At 37.8% G+C, this 20202-nt stretch overlaps 1 protein-coding gene across 1 annotated transcript; it reads left to right on the top strand.

Annotated features, from left to right (window-relative positions):
- The first annotated feature begins 58 nt into the window (after nt 1-58).
- On the top strand, nt 59-14973 carry RIOK2 (RIO kinase 2). Its single transcript, XM_009700723.1, has 10 exons — nt 59-155; nt 979-1117; nt 2031-2147; nt 3103-3278; nt 4929-5017; nt 8717-8908; nt 9320-9412; nt 10362-10898; nt 11874-11970; nt 14812-14973. Exons 1-10 carry the CDS (start codon nt 90-92, stop codon nt 14971-14973), a joined length of 1668 nt encoding a protein of 555 aa, XP_009699025.1. The 5' UTR covers nt 59-89.
- Nucleotides 14974-20202: the final 5229 nt, after the last annotated feature.

Below are 20202 nucleotides of genomic sequence, written 5' to 3'. Positions count from 1 at the left end.
GTTTCTGGACGGACGGAGAGGCCTGCTTGTCCTTCTCCCCAGATTAAGCAGGCTTTTCGCGCCGCCAGTGCGCACCGGCCACCGCGATCATGGGGAAGCTGAACGTGGTGATGCTTCGGTACCTCTCCAGGGAGCACTTCAGGGTCCTGACAGCGGTGAGTTGGTGGGGAGGCCTGGCTGGGGTCACGGGTGAGTCGGGGGAGGAGGGGAGGCCTGCCTAGCCGAGCCCAGGCCAGCTCTGCGCTCAGGAAGCCTGGCTGGTTAGCTAAGCGGGGTCGGGCAGGTTCCGTGCACGGATGGGAGACTGGATTGGTTGTGTCGCAGACAGCAGAGGAAGAAAGGCTGCAGGGGAACGCGGCCTCCTGCTTTCGCTGCCTCCCTTAGGGTCCGATGTCGGTGTTTCCCGGTGGGGAGGGCTCAGGTCGTGCCATTCTTTCCTTCAGCCTCAGCGGGATGGTTAATGGCAGGGCGGTCACTGGGGCAGCCCAAGTCGTGGCCTTCCAGTAAGGCACTGACAGGAGCTCCTGCACGCGTGCTGCTTGCTTTTGGCACCCTGCCTAAGGAGGAGCGAGCAGAGGTTTTCCAGTGCACGGCATGCTGCCTTGGCTAGTTGCATGGTAAGCACAGGCTGCACCAGTTGGCCTGTCTGACTGTAATAACAGCAGCAGTATTAGGGGAAAGGCAAATTGAGCCATGGCTGTGCACGTATGAGAAGAGAGTCTCATTTCAGAATTGTAGAACAGCTCCTTCACCCACTCTAGAGACTGAAATCTAATCAGCCGTTCATCTTCTGGCCAGTACTGTAGAAGTTTCAAGGCCAATTTATACAAAGAATATCAAGGGGCAGTGATGCATATTAAAAAGTTTGGTTAAGTCATAAAAAAAATAATGCATACATATAAAGTTTCAAGTGGGATCTGATACTATTTCATTGTTGAACACAGGAGCTAACAAATCTATTTTTATTTACTCTTTTAGGTGGAAATGGGCATGAAGAACCATGAAATAGTTCCTGCTAGCTTAATTGCTTCCATTGCCAGCCTTAAACATGGTGGCTGTAATAAAATTTTGAGGGAGTTGGTGAAGCACAAACTTCTAGCTTATGAACGAACCAAAAGTGAGTTTGAATTTTATGTTGGGCTCTCTCTCTCCTTCTGTCCCCAGTGCCTCACAGTAGCACTTGCAGAAGTACCACTACTTGGCACGTATGAGCATCCACAGCGCTTGCTAGCCTTACCTTTTTTTGGACCTATCCTGAGAATACAGATTTTTGCAGCACCAAATGCTGTAGCTGTCTGCTGAGCTGCTCATGCCCGTAAAGATGACAGGCAGAAAAGAAAGGAACAGTTAAGTTTCTTTTTTGCTCAGTCACCAGTCATGAAAAGTAAAAGAATCGTCAGTTAAGGCAATACTCAAATGCATACAGGAATCAAAGCAAATGAGTTACAGTCTTATAGTATACAAACTGGAGCAGGTTGCAAAAGCCTTGTACATTTTGCCTTCTCAGAAACAGCTACTAAAGTAGTTTTTATTCCCTGTCATGTGATAAGTAGTAGTTGTGCAGGACTTCCCCTATTTCCTTCAGCCTTTTAGTTGCATCTGGCTTTGCAAACATACTGTAGGAGTCTACAGGAAATTCCTATCTTTTTTGTCCCAGTTCTTCAGAGCATTAAGGGTCACTGTAGATCATCACAATAATCCCAGATCCCTGCTGTGTCTCCTATGCATGTATCTTCCAAAATGCTCCTTGGGTTTTCCCAGGCTATTTAAAGTACTGCCATTGCCTGTATTATAGAGGGGCTAACAGCATGTCTGGCATTTGCACAGTTGTCAATTTTCATAAAACTTGCAGGAATTGAAACATCTTTACCGTTCTGTCAGATTGGGCTGATATTAGCCAATGAGGGAAATAATACTTGGATGTTGTGTACTGTAAGCTGAAAGAAAAAACAAGACAAAATTAAGACTTATTTTAAATGTACTGTATACATAATAAGGAATTAAATGTTTTGTATTTTATTCTTACCTAGCTGTCCAGGGTTATCGGTTAACTAATGCAGGATATGATTACCTTGCTTTGAAAACTCTGTCTTCCCGACAAGTCATAAATTCTGTTGGAAACCAGATGGGTGTTGGCAAAGAATCAGGTAATGTAAAAAACATTTTTAATAATTTTTTTAAGCAAATACAGCTGTAATGTTGCAAATGTTTTGCTAGAAACTGGGTAAGTTTTCCTCTGGATAGTTGCATCAGTTAGTCTGTCAAACTCCAAGATTTATGGGTCACTTTTTGAAATGATATGTGAGGCTTCTGCCTGCATTCGAATATTTTTTTGCAAGACTTGTTCTACTTTGGCTGTTTTTTCTAATTCTTGGTTCATCACTTAAAAAGGTACTTTGCAGGCATATGCTGTTTGTCTCATGCTTTGTGAAGGGTTTTGAACCATTTTAGCAAAATAGTAATTTCAACTTTTTCATTCCACATAAGATAGTAAAGTAAAACAGACTCAAAACTATTGGAGTACTATCTTGGTTCCTCTTATATTCATGTAGATTGTAATTTGACACAGAACATAACTTGTGTGATTGAAGAAAGAGAAGGGGATTATTGGGGACAAATGGTACAAATGAAACATAGGCTGTTTGTTAACACTGTTTAAGTTAAGAGGCTGGTCCCTTGGGATATCTGTCCACTCAACAGAAAGAAAGTGGTTCTTCCAGAGTGTGATTAAGAATACCAACATCTGCCCTAACTTTCTCTCAAGGATACCTTGTATTTGATCTTTGCTGTGCAGATAGCCTGGGGATGATAACTTGAATATAGGAACCTTATGATTGCCTATTCTGAAGGATGTTTCAGATCACATCAGTATTGCTTCTAATGGAGTACCATGATGTCTTTAACAATAATTTCTTCTTGTTCACATCTCTAATATACCACATGTAAATTTATCTGTCTTTACTAACTGTAGTAGAACTTGCCATACCAGAAATAGTAATTGTAAGAAGTGAAGCAACAAACTTATCACTACATTTTTTCATCAGATGCTAGCTTGTTAGAGATCATTTATTTATTAGATCTGTGTCATTATGTATCTTCTAGATATTTATATTGTTGCAAATGAAAAGGAGCAACAGTTTGCACTGAAATTGCATAGGCTTGGAAGAACTTCCTTTCGCAGTCTGAAAAATAAACGCGACTACCACAAGCACAGACATAAAATGTCATGGCTGTATTTATCCCGGCTAGCAGCAATGAAGGAATTTGCATATATGAAGGTAGGTGGCCATTCATACAATATCAGCAATGGTGTAATAGACTGGAAGATACATTTCAAACTGTCTTTTGATTAGTTCGTATTTGCAGTACTGGTAGGTTTTATGTTTTGTTTTGTTTTCCTTAATGGACTTAAAGTACATGTTTCGGAGAATTTCCATGCTATATGTTTTGTATACTTTCTAATGACAAAATGAAGCTTTGCCATAGAAGTCATGTGGAACAGAAACAGGTATCATGGGAGAATTTTAAAATAGTTATTTATGGATAGATAATTTATATATCACCAGTTCTGCTGTTACTCATTTAAAATCTATTGCATAAGCTTGCAAAAACACCTTAAAAAGTAAGGAAATTTACAGTTACTTGTCAGAATTAGTCTGTCTTTTTTTTTTTGTTCAGCTGTCTCTTTTTTTTTTTTTTTTTTTTTGTTAAATTAATTTATTCATTTTTTTTCATTTACCATGTTTTCAGTTGTTGGTGTGCTGTTCAGGGAAATCTTTCAGTCCAGTCTGGTGTTCTGATCTGAAACGACACACTTTGTTCTATACTGTGGGAAAACATTTTATTTCCAAGCGTATACTGCTACTCTCGGAGTTCCAGATTTTTTGACCTGCTTTGAAAAAAATGCAGCTGTCATTTAGTGATTGACAGTTGATAGTAGAAAACTAATTATTTATAAAAAACTAGTTTTCCCTTCTCCTTTTATGTTATTTAACAGTGCTGTACACATAAATATTATTTTCTTGTTTTTCCTAAAAAGCCTGGATAGGTTCTATCCATGACCTCCACAGAGAGAGAAAGAACTATTGCCATCATTTAGAACCTCTATATTGGTCCAGTTGGTCCAACTTATAAAGCATTATGTGGTTAGCAGTTATAGGAATATAATCGTAGGAGTTGATTTCCCTGAAAAGAGAGTTGGGGTAGGATTAATTGTGTGATGAAAAAGGATGATAGTGCAATATTTAAGTAACAAAAGCTCTATTTATGTTGCTATAACTTAGAACTTTGTCTTAGAAAAATTCACTGGTAACGAGAGAATGAGTAAAAAGAGAATGAACCCATAAATAAGTTGAGTGGATCAAGTGAATGACTAAATTTGTGTTACAAAAGGCAAATGAGAGAGCTTCAGAATATTATGACCTACCTTTTGTTAATCTTTAAGGTGGTGTAATGCTCATTAGTGTTTAAGAATGAACTTTTGTCTTACAGCAACTGAGTATAGATTAATTAATCAGGCAGAACTATACTGGTGGCAACTTAGTGTGGATTTTTTTTCTCGTGCCTGACACCCTATTCCCAGTCACCTGCTATTGATTACTCTGGCTAACAGACCACATATCATTCTGTCATTTTTCCAATCTGTTGTGTTTTTCTTCCAGATGGACGATAATTACACTGTAGATAATATAGCAGTGCACTTAGTGTCTAAAGTTACAAATTTTATTTGTCTTTGCAGTGAAAGTTCAAAGAGCTGTTACGCTATCTTCCTTCTTAAGCATGTAATTTGATATTTCCAATTAGCATTTGAATAACATGTGCTGCTTCCACAGTAATATTTATTGTTTATCTTAGATGGGAGTTTGTCAATATGTATAATATTTTTTAACTATTTAATTTTAATTTTTCAATGGGTTGTCTCTTTCCAGGCTTTGCATGACAGAAAATTTCCTGTTCCAAAACCTGTAGACTACAACAGGCATGCAGTTGTTATGGAACTTATTGATGGCTATCCTTTGTAAGTACTGAAGCTTGAATTCACTATGTTATAGAAACCCTAACAATGTTAGGTTCAGTAAGGTAGCAGGGTTAGGATTTTTCCGTGTCATGTGAGTGAATTCTGACTTCACCATGCTGAATAATGCTCTCTAGCCCATACTTAAGAACATTCTACTTAGTTACAGTCTTGCTTCCCTTATCTCTTTATTCAGAGAAATTGTTTTTTTCTTAGTCCAAAGAAACTGGTGAAATAGACTAATTCTTTAAGTAAAGAATACATCAAAAGAGCAGTGTGAAACAAGTTAGTACTGCAACTGTTTTCTACACAGAAATTGCGTATTCTGTATGTTAATGGATATAGACAATATTGAATATAATAACCTTCATGTTCTGAGGTCTAGTTTGTGATCCTTTCTCTGGTAATTCAAGTAAGATTGTAACTCACTGTTTTAGAACTTCTCTGTTTACATAGAATACCATGTATAAACTGGTTTTGCTTCTTCAAGAAAGATTACTTTGCTTGAATTGTTCAACATCTAGAAACATTAGATATCATTGAGGTTTGTATGTGATGGGATGGTTTGTTTTGTTTGCAGAGCAGAATGCACTTTTATATGCTTGATTTAGTGTAGAGTAACCTAGGTGCTTATCCAGAGATTTAAAGTGTCTAGTTCCAGAACAAACCAGTCCACGCTCTTGTACAGTAATCAAGATCTAAAGTGGGCAGTTTAATCAAAAGGGAATTAATCCCAGTTGAAGAGTAACATGGAAGAGACTTCATTACATTCTCTCTCCCCACCTTCATTTGTTAAATAATTCTACATCCATCATGTACATGGAGCACTTGAAGTTCCATGTGGACGTCTGCAGTGCAAATTTACCATGGTCTCCCTGTTTTGTGATTCTAACCTGAAGGAGATAAGTAGTGGATGAGAATTATTTCAAATATGCCAAGGTCAAAGAATGTCCAAATAGTTGAGGCTGGAAGGGACCTCTGGCAATCATCTGGACCAAACACCCTGCTCAGGCAGGACCAACTAGAGCCTGTTGCCAGTTTTTCTATTGTCCGTTGTCTTGATTGAAAAACTAGTGCGGAGTTGGTGACGTGGTCAATTGTTATACTCTCTTTGACAGAGTTATCCAAAGTTCCTGCCAAATTTGGCTTAGTTTTTCCTAGTCTACCTACTTTATTTCACATCTCACAGAATGGTTGAGGTTGGAAGGCACCTCCAGAGGTCATCTGGTCCAACCTCCCTGCTTCAGCAGGGCCACCCAGAGCTGGTTATCCAGGCCTATGTCCAGATGACTTTTGAATATCTCTAAGGAGGGGGGCTCCACAACTTCTTTAGGCAACCTATGCCAGTGCTCAGTCACCTTCACAGTGGAAAAAGTGTTTCCTGTGTTCAGACAGACCCTCCCATGTTTCAGTTTGTGCTCTTTGGCTCTTGTCCTCTCACTGGGCATCACTGAAAAAAGCCAGGCTCTGTGCTCTTTGCGCCCTCCCTTCAGGTATTTGTACACATTGATGAGATCCCTCTGAGCCTTGTCTTCTCCAGGTGGAGCAGTCCCTGCTCTCTCAATCTTTCCTCATAGGAGAGATGCTTCAGCCTCTTCATTGTCTTTTGTCTTTGTGGCCCTTCATTGGACTCTCTGCAATATGTCCATGTCTCTCTCGTACTGGTGATCCCAGAACTGTACACAGTACTTCAGGCGTGGCCTCACCAGTGTTGAATAAAGGTGAAGGATCACCTCCCTTCACCTGCTGGCAATGATTTGTCTAATGCAGCCGAGGATACCATTAGCCTTCTTTGCAGCAAGGGCACAGTGCTGTCTCATACTCAATTTGTTGTCCACCAAGACCTCCCAGGTCCTTTTCTGCCAAGCTGCTTTCCAGCTCAGTGACACCCAGTGTGTACTGGTGCATGAGGTTGCTCCTCGCCATGTGCAGGACTTTGCACAGCTCATTGAACTTCATGAGGTTCATGCTGGCCCATTTCTCCAGCCTGTTGAGATCTCTCTAGATGACAGCACAACCCTCTGGCGTATCAGCCACTCCCAGTTTGGTGTCATCTGCAAATGCTGCCCCAGGTCACTAATGAAGATGTTAAAACAGGACTGGAACCAGTTTTGACTGCTGGGGTACACTGCTAGTCACTGGCCTCCAACTAGACTTTATGCCCAACCATTCAGGCAATTTTCAGTCCACCTCACTGTGTGCACATCGAGACCTTACATCAACAGCTTCTCTATGAAAGTCTTATGGGAGACAGTGTCAAAGCCTTACTGAAGTCCACATAGATAATATCCACCGCTGTCCCCTCATTTAGCAGGCTGGTCACTTCATCACAGAAGTTTATTAATTAAGTTGATCAATAACTTCCCCTTGGTGAAGTTGACTATGGGTGATCTTCTTGTCCTTAATGTGCCTGACAGTGATTTCCAGGATTAGCAGCTCCATCGCCTTCCCAGGGTTTGAGGTGAGGCTGACTAGCCTATAGTTCCCTGGGTCCTTCTTCTTGCCCTTCTTGAAGATGGGAGTGATGTTTGTTTTTCTCCAGTCTTCAGGTCTTTCACCCAGTTGCCATGATTGATCAATGATTATCAAAGGTGGCCTTGCAATAACACCTGCCAGCTTCCTCAGCACTCGAGGGTACATCCTGTCAGGGTCCATGGACTTATGTATGCCCAGTTTGCTTAAGTATTCCCTGAACTGATGCTCTTCCACCAAGGGTACATCTTCCCTGCTCCTAACCCTTCCCCCTGGTCCCTGGGACCTGAGATTCCTATTTTGGAAGATACCAGTTAGCATGACTTCCAAATTCAAAGAGCAAGTGGGGCATTTTATGATACAGACCTGTGGCTATGACAAGTATCACCAATCAGTTTTGCCACTAATACGAAAGTGTTCAACAGGAGCCTGTTACAGAGCTGCTAGACTTCCATTGTTTGTTCTTTGTATTGTATAAATGATCTGTTCTTGTAACACTGTAGTGCTGCATTCAGACCAAAATACTTCACATGAGTACTCTAAATGCTGAACACTTCTTGACAGTTTATGGTACAGTAAGATAACTGCCTTTTTATTTGATTTGTTTCTAAAGACCACATTATTTGTGTTTTGCCACTTGAGGTACTTTGCTTTCTCGGGTATATGTTCAGGAATGCTTTAAGCTTTTTTCTTTTGTTTGTTTGTTTGGTTTTTTACCCTAACTTAGTCTAGAAAATACTTTTTGTAAAAGAAAATGTCGTGGGGGATTTGAATTTGAATACAGGAAGACCTAGTTCCTACTGAGACCATAAGATTACCTAAAGCAGGGTAGACATAAAAGTTTATGGATCCATTATTTAAATAATGCATTATGACAATGGTGCCTGCTGGGAGACAATGAGCATAAGCTGAAATGAGATTTAGCTTGCATATAAGGAGATATTTTCTCCCACCAAGGACAGTGAGGCAGTGGCACAGGGTGCTTGGAGAGATTGCACAGCCTCTCTCCATCGATGGAATTTTTCAAGCCCGAACTAGACAAAGCCCTGAGCAATCTGTTCTGATCGCAGAGTTGACTCAGGTTTGAGGAGGGTATTGGACTAGAGACCTGAGGTCCCTTTTGACTTGAATTATCCCTACATTCTGTCAGATGTATTTTGTATACTTTGTCTATGTTTTTAAATTAAGCATTTCAAGGTTCAGAATATTTTATTTTGTTTAACTTTTCAGGTGCCAGGTGCGCCAAATGGAAGATCCTGCCTCTGTCTACAGCGAATTAATGGATCTGATTGTAAAACTTGCCAATCATGGTTTGATTCATGGAGATTTCAATGAATTTAATCTCATATTGGATAATGATGACCATGTCACTATGATTGATTTCCCTCAGATGGTATCAACATCACATGCAAATGCTGAATGGTAGGCTCAAATTTAAAGATGTTTTGAAACTAAATCTGACAAGTGCTGATGACAGCAAATCGTCAGCCATGACTTGTTTCCATAAGCTTGTTTCTGATCTTTTTCTACCATTGTTGTCATGCAGCACAAGTAACGTTCCAAACAGAGTTTGATTTATGAATGAGTACAAATGTCTCTTTAGGATAAATATGTGATTAATTACTTCTCAGAGAGAATGATGTCGTTCAGTTAAGAAATGCTTAGAAATAAACTACGCAGTTTGTCTCCCTAACTGTTTGTCTTGGGATCACTAATAAAAGTAATTTTCAAATAAAATCAGTGAAAGACAAGAAATGTAGGGTAAAAGTGTGTCATCACAGTAGACTTCATTACCGTGATTCTGTGTTTGTACAATTCTGCATTTTTTAACAGGTATTTTGACAGAGATGTTAACTGTGTTAAGGAGTTCTTTAAGAAACGCTTCAACTATGAGAGTGAGCTCTTCCCAGCATTCAAAGACATCAGGTAGAAACTGCCAGATGAATTTGAGTCCTCCTATTTATGGTATTTGTGTTGGTTTTGTGAGAAAAATGGGTGCCTGGGAGAGATGCTTGTAGGAGAAATAAAAAAAGATAAATAGGCCCAGTTGTGCAATTTTAAATTACGTTTTTGTCATTCCTACTGTGTTTTCTTCAACCAAAGTTACTGTAAGTGGTTTCCAGAAGGTAAAGTGCTCTTTAAAATCTGCTGCTGCCTCCTTTGTCTTTCCTCTTGCAGCTAAGGAAGAGAGATCAATCTGAAAGCTTGATCCAAATAGTAAATATGTAGGAAATGTTAACGGTGATGCAGAATCAGTTTCTCCCACTTCTCAAAGCCTATTTGGCAGTTCTACTATATTGAGGATTAATTTGGGTTTTGATTTTAAATTTATTTTTAAAATGCTAGTATATATGGTGACTGCCTCTTCAAATGTTATTATGTTCAAAGTTTTCTTCCTAATGTCTCTTGTCCCTTTTGAAAAGTAATTTTTCAGTTGCTTTAAGACTGAAGCTGTTGTAATGAAAAGGGTTTTATTTTGTTCTGAGGGCTTTTCCAAAGGGGTACCGTGCTTGAATCAGTCTCTGTCTGTCACCCTTTATTCTTCTGTTTGCTTAAACATAATTTGGACTTAAAGCCAAATTGTATTCCTGCTAAAATAAAACAATTTTCTATAAAGAAAGAAATAAACAAATAAATGGTGCTTATGGAGATGGAATAATTTTCTGTAGAAGTTTGCTTCTCTCCAGTCATGTTCTGTTAATGCTTTACCTAAAGCTCAGCACCATTATGTGGTGTTTTGTGTGTTTCAACAGAATATATCCTCTTTGTTAATAGCACGGGTGATTATAGTCTAGCTTGATAAATGTTTTTAACCCAAAATGTAGCATATTGCTAGCTTGATGATTTAACATATTAAAATATACATCTTTCACAGGAGAGAGTGTTCTCTTGATAGAGAGATTGCAGCCAGCGGCTATACAAAAGAAATGCAGGAAGATGGTGAACTGCTTTACCCACCAGGTTCTGATGAGTATGATAATACAAGAGAGGTATCAGAATTTGTAGAAGGTGCTGAGAATGAGATCAACTTCTTCAGCAAGGATAAAGAAAACAATGCCGAGTTCATGTATGAAGCGGGTGATTTCTCTGAAAGCAGAACCTCTAACAACTTTATGTATAGCGATGAAGAGGCTGATATAAGTGAAAGTAGTGAAAGCACACAAAGGCTGAGTATGTCAAAGTTGAGTTCAGCCTTAGAAAAAGTTGAAGGGCAAGCTATGCTTTGGAAGTCTGATGAAGATGCAGAGAGTTCTGCAGTTGCTTTTTTTAAGGGCAAAAACATAAGTGAAAATGCTACTGAAGTCGAAGATGAGACAAGTCAAGGAGGATGCTGTAATGATAAGGTGAATGAAGACACATGCCCTGATCTGGTTGACTTGTCAACTTTAAATGAGAAATTCAGTCATTACAGGTAAAGATTTGTATTTACTATCTAGGAGTGTGGTCCCTCCCCTCCCCCCAGTAAATGTCAATCTTTCAAGTAGCTCAAAAAAGACTACCCTTCAGCTACCCTTGTTAATTTGAAGATTAAAAATTCAATATATTTTGAAAACATTGCAGTGAATATCTTTCATATTGGTCTCATGATAGGTAACCTCATGATTGGTACTACATACATAATGCTTCATATGTAATGTGTGACAGATCAGTCGTCTAGCTATGTAGTAGTATCTAGTGAGAGAAGAGGTCTTGGATTTAATTCGTAGACCAACCTATTTTCAATGGTGGAATTTTTACCCTTTTTCTTTATTTCAGTTAATATGGTAGTGAAGGAATTCTTGCTATTAAAATACTGTTTCTGAATAAGGTAGTCATAAAAATTTGTAATTTGAATGCTCTATCTCAAAGCCAAATTATTCTGCTGCTCACTCAGCTGAAGTTAGCAAGAACAAGCTCTTTGGAATGTATCACTCAAATATATTGTACTGTGTGGTGTTCTACCTTTTAATTCCTTTCCTGACATACTTAGAAATTCCTACTTACCTTCAGGCTCGCCCCTTGTATGTGAAATTCTGAGTTTGCCAGCCCACCGTGTACCTGGTTGCTTATAGCAAGCTCTTACTCCCCCTCATCTGCTTTTGCTTTTTAGTGACGTGACTTGTTGAAACATTATGCAGAATCTGAAATATTTTTTTATTGTTCTGAAGCTTCTTTTCATGTGCTTGATATACATATGGCTATTGTGCAACAAATTCTTCCTTTCATAAAATGGCTGTCTTGAACGACTAGTGTTAATATTTAAAATGTAAATGTTTGTAGTACTTGCATGTTCTCTTGAGAGTTTTCAGATTGTATCGCAAAAAGTTAAGACTAAAACATGATACTTATAAAGCCAAAGGAAGTTTTATCTTGCTAGTGGAATAAAACATTGATTTATGTATTTTAGAAATGAAGACAGTATTGTTCATGTTCCTGAGCACAGAACAAGGACTAAAAGTATCACATCAGTCAGAAGCATTGGGAGCTTTTCAACCATTCCGGCGGTAAATATTATTGTTATTATGTATGATTGAGTTTATTCTCAGACAGTGTTAAACTGCACATAGCTGTTAGTACATATTTGTAAAAATGTTCTCTAGCATGAATTATCTTTAAAAAGACTGTTACCATGTACCTTTCTAGTTTGCATTTCCATGCCCACAGAAAAATATGACTAATGCTTCTGTAATTGTTTATAAGGAATGTTTTCCAGTACTTTCCTTCGTGTATTGCTCTTTGCTCTTTCACCAAAGCTCTACATCAGCATTAACAACTCTCATTCAGCCAATAACAGGCTAATGTGTGCTAATGCAATAACACATAATCAGTTCATTCATTTCTGTTGCTAACTACAATTAATATTTTTTATTTTAAAAGTGGATGCTTGAGTCAATATTTAATTTGGTCTTTTTCACCTGTCTTAGAGATTTCTTCACACTCTTCTCTGAAACATTTATGTGAACTCACTTCAGTAGTGATTTCTTTGGCAATATGAATTTATTTGACTTTCTGTATTATATAAATCAGAACATTTTCAGCAAGATTTAATGTCGTCTTCTTCAGCCCCAGACTATACACTAGTCAGTATGGCTACATCTGTCACATTTTTGAAAGTATATTTTTATTTTAAAGGGAAGAAAGTCCCATGTTCTTTATTAGTTATAAAGTATTCTTGTGCAAAACAGAAAGAAACTTCTTTCAGCTGACAGCTGATCTATGAGGTATTTTTTTAATTAGGTCAGTCTGCATACTTGCCATTTCAAATATGGGTACCTATGTTCATTTCTTATTTTCATTTGCGGTTAGGAGGAGAAGCTCTGAAAAATCTAGTTTGGGGAACACAGTAGTGTAGTTTCAGCTCTTCACAACGTGTGCCAAAAGTAAATACGTACTTTTTCAATTTGTGTCTTTTCAAAGCATTTCTATTGCTGAACTAGAGTATTAGTCCTAGAAATAGTGTATCTGAAACCTCTAGTGCTGGGAAGAGTAGGGGTTTTTGTTTGGGTTTTTTTTATGTTAAGCTTGATCTTCCTCATTTAAAGTCTTTTCAGTCTGCTACTTACTGCTTCAGTTCTTTTCTAACAAAGGCCACATTTCAACAGTCAGCCTGCATGCAACATAACTTAGGAAACTGCTGTTCAGGTCATTCCCTAATTATTACAGTTTTTTTAATCAGGAGTGAGTAATTGAATTAATCGACTACCTTGTGTTTTGTTACTTTGGTTGTATTAGTCACAACAATTCTTAAAGAACATAACTTGCCAAAATTATACTTTCTGGTTCCTGATTTACTCCAGACCAACTTACTACTTCATATGCTACAGTAAAGTTGAGTTGATCAACGAAGCACAAGGCAGCTGAAACTGAGGTATATGTAAAGGAGATGTAATTAGATGGATATTTTATCTCTTGTTCAGTTATTTGATCATCAACAGATCTTTTAGTAAGGGTAGATTTATTCCCTGATACAATTTTTTTTTTAAATGCTTTATTAATTAGAATAAAAATAAGACACTCCTTTGGAATTTCCAACAAGGTATGATTCTGTCATGATGAAATAGTGAGAGATATGAAAATAACTTGATTTCTTTTTTTCTTCCAAGGCAAGATATGCAAGTATGTACTCAATATCAGTGTAGCAGCTTGAGCTGGAATCATTTTCCAGATGGCAAAGTTACAGCCACAGTCTATTAAATCATGGCTTCATTTTTACTATGGACAGCTATTGCTGTCATAATGGAGAGCAGAACTCAGAAGGAAAACATAGGTGTAAATAACAGATGAAATTTCATAAAATTACTGCAGTTTTATGGAAATAACAGTTGCTGTTGCTGTTTCAGTACTTTTGCTATAGAGGCATGAGACAGTCCTGACCTTATGAATCTTAATATGAGAGTGCCTCACAGCAGAGGAAAACTGGAGGAGAAACTGTAAATCACTCCTGACTGCCCGCCTTTCTTAGCCACATTTGTGGTCAAGAGTTGTTACCTTCCATTACAATCATAGTCAGGTCTTTGTAATGCAAACTTTAGAAAAAGCGAGGTGCTAAAAAAAGGAAGTACAAATCAAATAATTGCTGCAGGACATGCAATGTTCTATTAGTTGGGGTTTTTTTCAACTTAAAAGACATTTGTCTAATCTTCAACCATAGAATATTACCAGCTTTTACGTTTTTGTAGAAGGCATATGTTTTGCAACAAAAGGTGCTGGTCTTCTGTGATACCCCTAAGAAAGGCACTTAAACTATGTAAGGTATGATTTAAAATGCTATTTATTAGAACTAATAAGAGAATAGCATAGATAATCCCACACCTCTTTAGATGCTGGGAGCCCTGAGGGTGTAGCATTGAGCAGGACTCCCAACAGACATGCAGCATGTCATGCAGACCTTGTCCATAGCGAACAATCTCTCTTTTCAGTCAGTCGAGCTATCGTATGACTTTCTTACAAGGAAACAACTCTTCATAATTTTTACAGTCAAGTTGAACTGATGTTCACATGAGAACTTCTGGCTGCACTTTTAGATAAAGGCAGGGCCACACAGGAGGCTTCATTGCCAGTATTGAGTGGCAGCTGGCTTAATTTGTCCTACTGCCAATGGATTTGTGCGGCACAACGTTTGCCTGAAGACAAACATGTACATGCAGCTTAGTGCAGCACGGCACAGACCTGGGCTTATTCATGTTAATTGTTGTGTAGATCACTAACCCCTTGATGTACAGAGGTCTTCTGGTTAGGATCATGTATATTCATGTCAGCACTGAAAATGCACTATTGTTGTGCCATGTCTTAGTACTAAACGATCTTCAAAAAGTTCTGATACTGAATTGTTTGTTTATTTGTAGGAACTGGTGAAACAGAAGATAAAACGTCAACTGACCAAACATCAAAAGTCTGCTCTGAGGCAACGACTGCAAAAAGGAGAGGCAAATATTTATACCAAACAACGTCGAGAAAATATGCACAACATTAAGTCAAGCTTGGATGCAGCTAGTTTCTGGGGATAATTTATTAAAGCTCCCATAGAACATGAGAAAACTTATAATGTATACAGTTGAAAAAATTATGCTAATAACAAATAATCCTTTTATATAATGGGGCAATCTTTTCTATACACCAAATATTTTTCTGGAAGTTAGTGAACCTCATTCTGGTTCCTGTGACTTTGATTGAGGGATTTTGTTTTGTGTTTCTGGTTAAAACCGTTGACTGTAATTTAAATCAGTATTAGTATCAGCGGTACTGGCTGAGATCATTTACAGTAATTTCCAACAGTATCTTGCTGTAAATCAGTTGTACTGTGTTTGTTTAGATTAAGAATCTTCTGTTGTGCAGAGGATTCCTCTTAAGAGGGAAGGGAGATTTTTCAAAGTGATTTTTGCAGTGACCTGTAATTTAAATTTAAAATGTTGCCCACATTTTATAAACAGATATTTGTTTGGTTTAATTAAAAATCACAAATATGAATCTGATAGCAGTTAGTACTCTAAGATTTGTTTTGTACCTCTGCAAATATGAGCAGTCCATATGATGAATATACATTCTTTGAAGCCAGCAATTATCTTTTTTTTTTTTTTTCTTCACTCCAAGATCTCATGTATAAGTCTTGTCCAGAAAAACAGGTAATAATAACAATGTTGTACAGACCTGGCAAGCACTCAGATTATTAATGTGCCTGTAGAGTTACCAATAAACTTAATTCCTTTGTATCTAATAACTTACGTAAAGTGATGAGGATTCTGGAACTTTTCTTTTCAAAAATACTACCATGACTTTTAGTATGCTATATCCTTGGGATCTGAAGACCTAGAATAAAAACAAGTATTTGGGTTTTGTTTTTTTATTTTGAGCAAGATATGTCTAGTAGTAAATGGTGTTTATATTTAAAAACAGAAAATAAACTTATGTAGAGAAATGTTTGTGAACACTGAAGCAACAGAGAGCAGTTTGAATTTATCTGTTTTCTTTTTTTAACCTACCCACTGTATCTGCTTGAGATATGAGTTGGGATCCTTCTTGGGAAGGACAACTTGATAGGGTTTGAATTATTCCAATCTATAGTTTGGAAAATCTTACATCTTTTACTTGCCTGAGTAAAAGAAATGAAGAACTTTGTCTTTGACCTTTGCTTTTCTGCTCCAATGTCTGATGCTATCTGTTCTTTGCCCTGTGTAACCGGATATGCCAGATCCGTCATTCAGGTTTTAGCCTGTTGGAAGAATTGCAGCCTCTATCCTGTCTTGTGGAATGGTCTTGCTTTCAAAGTTTCTAATTTTTGTCTTCTCCCTCAAACAATATAAAAGCTAGTCTCACACAACAGCTGTATAGAATCTTAAAGCCATGGCAGGTCAGTGAAGAGATGCAGTAGATAGGTGTTCCTTATAGCATCACAGCTACATGAAAGCCTGTTGACAGAAGTAAGGAAGTCTGGTTTAAGAGATTGCAATCAAGGTATGTGGGCCTGGTTCCTGATACAACTAGAGCTGATTTTAGCAGGAATAGCAAAGAAAACTAAATTAATTTATTTGCATTTCAATTTTAAACATTAAGGAAAAAAAAACAAACCAACTTTCCATTTCTAGGCTTTTATCTGTTAAGAGACTGGTTCAGTGACAGCTTAACAAGATCTGAGTTAATGTTCTTTGGCTAAGGGGTGCATGCATTTTTCAGCTTCTAATTTAGGACTTCTCAGAGTGAGTGAGTTCTTGTTGGTGTGCAACATTGAATCTGTCTTGGTAATCGGTTCCAAAAATATACAAAGGCTGTCCGTTTGATTCAGCACCATGAGAAAAGAAAGAATGATGGAAATCTTTGCTATTCATTTTCAAGATGTTCCTTTAAAACATCTGTTAACTCTTTTAAATGTATTCTAATGGACGGCTGTAAGTTGCCATTTTCATTTACTGTACCAGACTCTTATGAGACTGGAGTTAATGAGGAAGGAAGTAATTTTCAAAGTTACAGCTTAATATATCTTTGTTAGGCCTATTTTTTCCAAAGCAGCAGAATTCCTGAAATACTGTTTACACGTTGAATGAACTTCAGAGTACTTACTCCACTTGAATGTCCACATATGAAACAAAGTATTTAGAATGAAAGTGCAGAGGTTACAACTACAGTGTTACTATCTTAACTTCAACTATTTTAGCAGGAAGGAATGTGTGAGTTATAACAAAATTGGTTTGAAATGTGCTGTTTTAATAAGCACACATAAAGTAGTGTTAGTTCATTAATTTGTAACCAAACAAAATCTGAAAATTAGGGGCAGATGAACATTGTACTGTATGCACTCAATATGTGCAACAGTATGCATTAAAACTTTTAAGTGATAGACGTATGAGGTTGTGTAACAATTTTCCACAACTGAATCGAAAAAAATTGTTTTGGTTTGGGAACATGGAAGGAAAGATTGTACAGTAACTAAAGAACACATCTTTACTTCTTTTTTTTTTTTTTTTTCCAAGTCAGGAAGACTTTACTGGAACTGATATGAAAGTATTCTGTACCTGCAAAGTAACTGTAGTCGATGTAGCTTATGGCTAGTACAAATAGCACTCCTGTCTGAAGGAAAAAGCATGTTACAGCTGTATAAGAGCAGTGTATTTGCATATGCTGTTCAGGCTTTTGCCAGCACATCTGTGTCTGTCTTGGTTGGAGTGCCTCTTTGTAGCCCTCAACAACCCACGGGCTCTGTTCTCTTACATGTATATAGGTTAATTCACTGGCATTTTAATACACTTACTGTACATGGAATTGGAAACTATATTCCAGGAAAACAGATTCAAATTGGGTTAACTTAATACATCACAAGTTTAATTTTGCTTTCTTTTACATTTTCCACTTGCTATTAATATCAAAGTTGTTTTCATGTTACATAATTGAAAGAAAAGCATAATTTTTATTTAATTCACTGTTTAAACAAGAGCCCATATGCTACTTTCATGGTTGTGAGTTTGGAACAACTTTCTCTCTTTTTTCCTTGTATTTTCAGTCTCTCCCTAGAATTTGAATCTTGGGGAGCAAGGCAGTCTCTTTGTTCATTTGGCAGAAACCAGCACAATCTTTGCTTCAGCACATGATCAATATCCTCATGAAACAACTCTTTTACTTTTTCTCTCCCTAACCTGTAGGTGAGTGTGTCTAACAGAAGGAAGCAATAGGAATGAACCTGTCGATCTGCCTTTACAGTTTATTAGCTTAGCATACAGCGAAGATAGGTAATCCAGGGAGGTGGACCCTCTGAAAGATCTTGGAATTTGAGGAAGTGCCTGACTGGCAGATGTGGGGGGATTCTTTAAGGAATCCAGTGTGTCAATGCACTGCAAAAATCCAGTACAGGACTGTAAGAGACGGAAGGGGTCAATGTGTGTGGGTGCCTCAAACATCGTTGCAAAAGAGGTTCTGCCCAGCAAGGAGAAGTGGACTAACCCAGGGCAGGAGGGACGTCCAGGAGGCTGCACAAAGCCATGTTCTCATAGGCTTAACAAGCCGCCTGTGAACAGAGGTCATACAGACTTAATTTTGGGGAAGGGGCTTACGACCTCATGAAAGACCCCTCGTGACCACACCCTAGTGGCACTTGTGCAGAAGATCAAGAGTTACGTAAGTCCTCGAGGGGCGTGACTGGCGCGATCAAAAGGCGGGAAATTAGACTACGAAGGGCACAATTCCATGGAGCTATGGGTGTGCTCCCACCACGGGAGGGTTGGTGTGTCTGTCGTTAACAGATCCAAGGGTGGCGATCTCTCTCTCATTTCTCTTTCCTCTTTTTTTCCCTCTCTTTCCTTTTCTTCTCATAAATATCTTAATGGAACCCATGCTGCCTACCGTTGTACTTTCCAAGTTTTTGTTGCTTCTACCTTACATAAAATGTTTAACTGATCATTTGGTGTCATTTCACCTTAATTTAGCCTAAGGGAATCACAAAACTACTGTGAGTCCTTGAGTTGCCTAATCCAGGTTGTAACAAGGACTCAACTGGGTCAGATAAAAGGACAGTTTGTGGACGCTTTCTGGAAAAGCAGACACGAGATGGACAGAACTTTGGAGTCTTTGCAGCTTGTAAATGCCCAACTTCTTCACAGAGACCATGCCCTAGTATTTAAAGACTCTAAGTACCAAAGATAACTGCCTGATTTCCCTGACAGTTCAATTGCTTTACTTAATTAAAAAATCTGCTACAGTCAAGGTATTAAAACACAGAAGTAATTAGTTGGCTTGTATTTGCATACATATCTCAAACTATAATGCTATTTTAACTCTGTATCACCTATCTAAAGTAGTGTTGCTGATTGTTTTTTAAGTTTGCATTTCAGAAGATTGATTCAAAGGTTTTTCTTAGGATACTTAATTACATTCTTAGCAATATCTTGTGGCAAAAACTTTTACTACTTGACAGCCTTGGAAAATTTTATGTCGCTTCTCTTTCTTTTTCTGGTGGTTTGTCCTATCTACTTTTTAACCAGTATTTCTGTAAAACTTCAAAGTCTCAAAATCTTAATGCTTGTGTTTACACAGATGCAATGTAATATGTTGCTTCTTAAGCATAAGATATTTTCCTACAAGTAATGGAATAGAGGGTAGGGTGGTGGGAGTGGTGTTTCTTTTCTGTTCAACTTGAGCATAAATGCACATTTTTTAAAAAGCATGCCAAACTGTTCACTTGGTTTCTCTATATACATACTTTTCTCATCTTACAAGCTGTAGGTACCTATCCCTTACACAACATTAGTTCTGAAGTGCTTTTCAGTAAGTGCCGCATAATAATCTGGTGTGATGCATCCCTTGAAACAAGTGGAGTTAAATGTGACCCACATATCATGGAAGTACAAGTATTTAAATTTGACTTTATGATTTAAGTAGGGCTATATGTGAAATGAAGTGCTATTTGATTAGTAAAATTTTACAAAACTTATGTCCAGTTCCGCAGATTTCAGATGGTAGTGGATAGAAAACAAAACCAAAAATTCTTTTCTATGAATTGAATTAAAAAAATTTTAATTCCTTTGTTTTTACAGTTTCCTCCAGAGATGAATGTGATCTCTTCATTTTATGCCCTCAAATCCAGTCCTACTTAAACTATTAAATTAGGAGCCTTCTGGCTGTCATTTCAATCTAAATCGATCAGTTGTGTAACTTGCAGACAATGCTGGGTTAATGTTTGGGTTTGGGGTTTGTTTTTTTTTTTTTTTTTTTGGAGAAGCTTTTTTCCATTAAAGTTTAAATCTAATTACAAT

The sequence above is a fragment of the Cariama cristata genome, unplaced genomic scaffold (genome assembly GCF_000690535.1).
Source record: "Cariama cristata isolate BGI_N322 unplaced genomic scaffold, ASM69053v1 scaffold9545, whole genome shotgun sequence".
In the NCBI taxonomy this organism is placed as follows: Eukaryota; Metazoa; Chordata; class Aves; order Cariamiformes; family Cariamidae; genus Cariama; species Cariama cristata.
Note: the sequence above shows the minus strand (reverse complement) of the source record. Positions and strands in the feature narration are given on the sequence as shown.

Bases quoted from the DNA above. Each gene is read 5' to 3' on its own strand.
- RIOK2 (XM_009700723.1), top strand. From the start codon at position 90: ATGGGGAAGCTGAACGTGGTGATGCTTCGGTACCTCTCCAGGGAGCAC. The intron at 156-978 runs GTGAGTTGGTGG...TTACTCTTTTAG, and splicing joins ACTTCAGGGTCCTGACAGCG to GTGGAAATGGGCATGAAGAA. The intron at 2,148-3,102 runs GTAATGTAAAAA...TGTATCTTCTAG, and splicing joins GGGTGTTGGCAAAGAATCAG to ATATTTATATTGTTGCAAAT.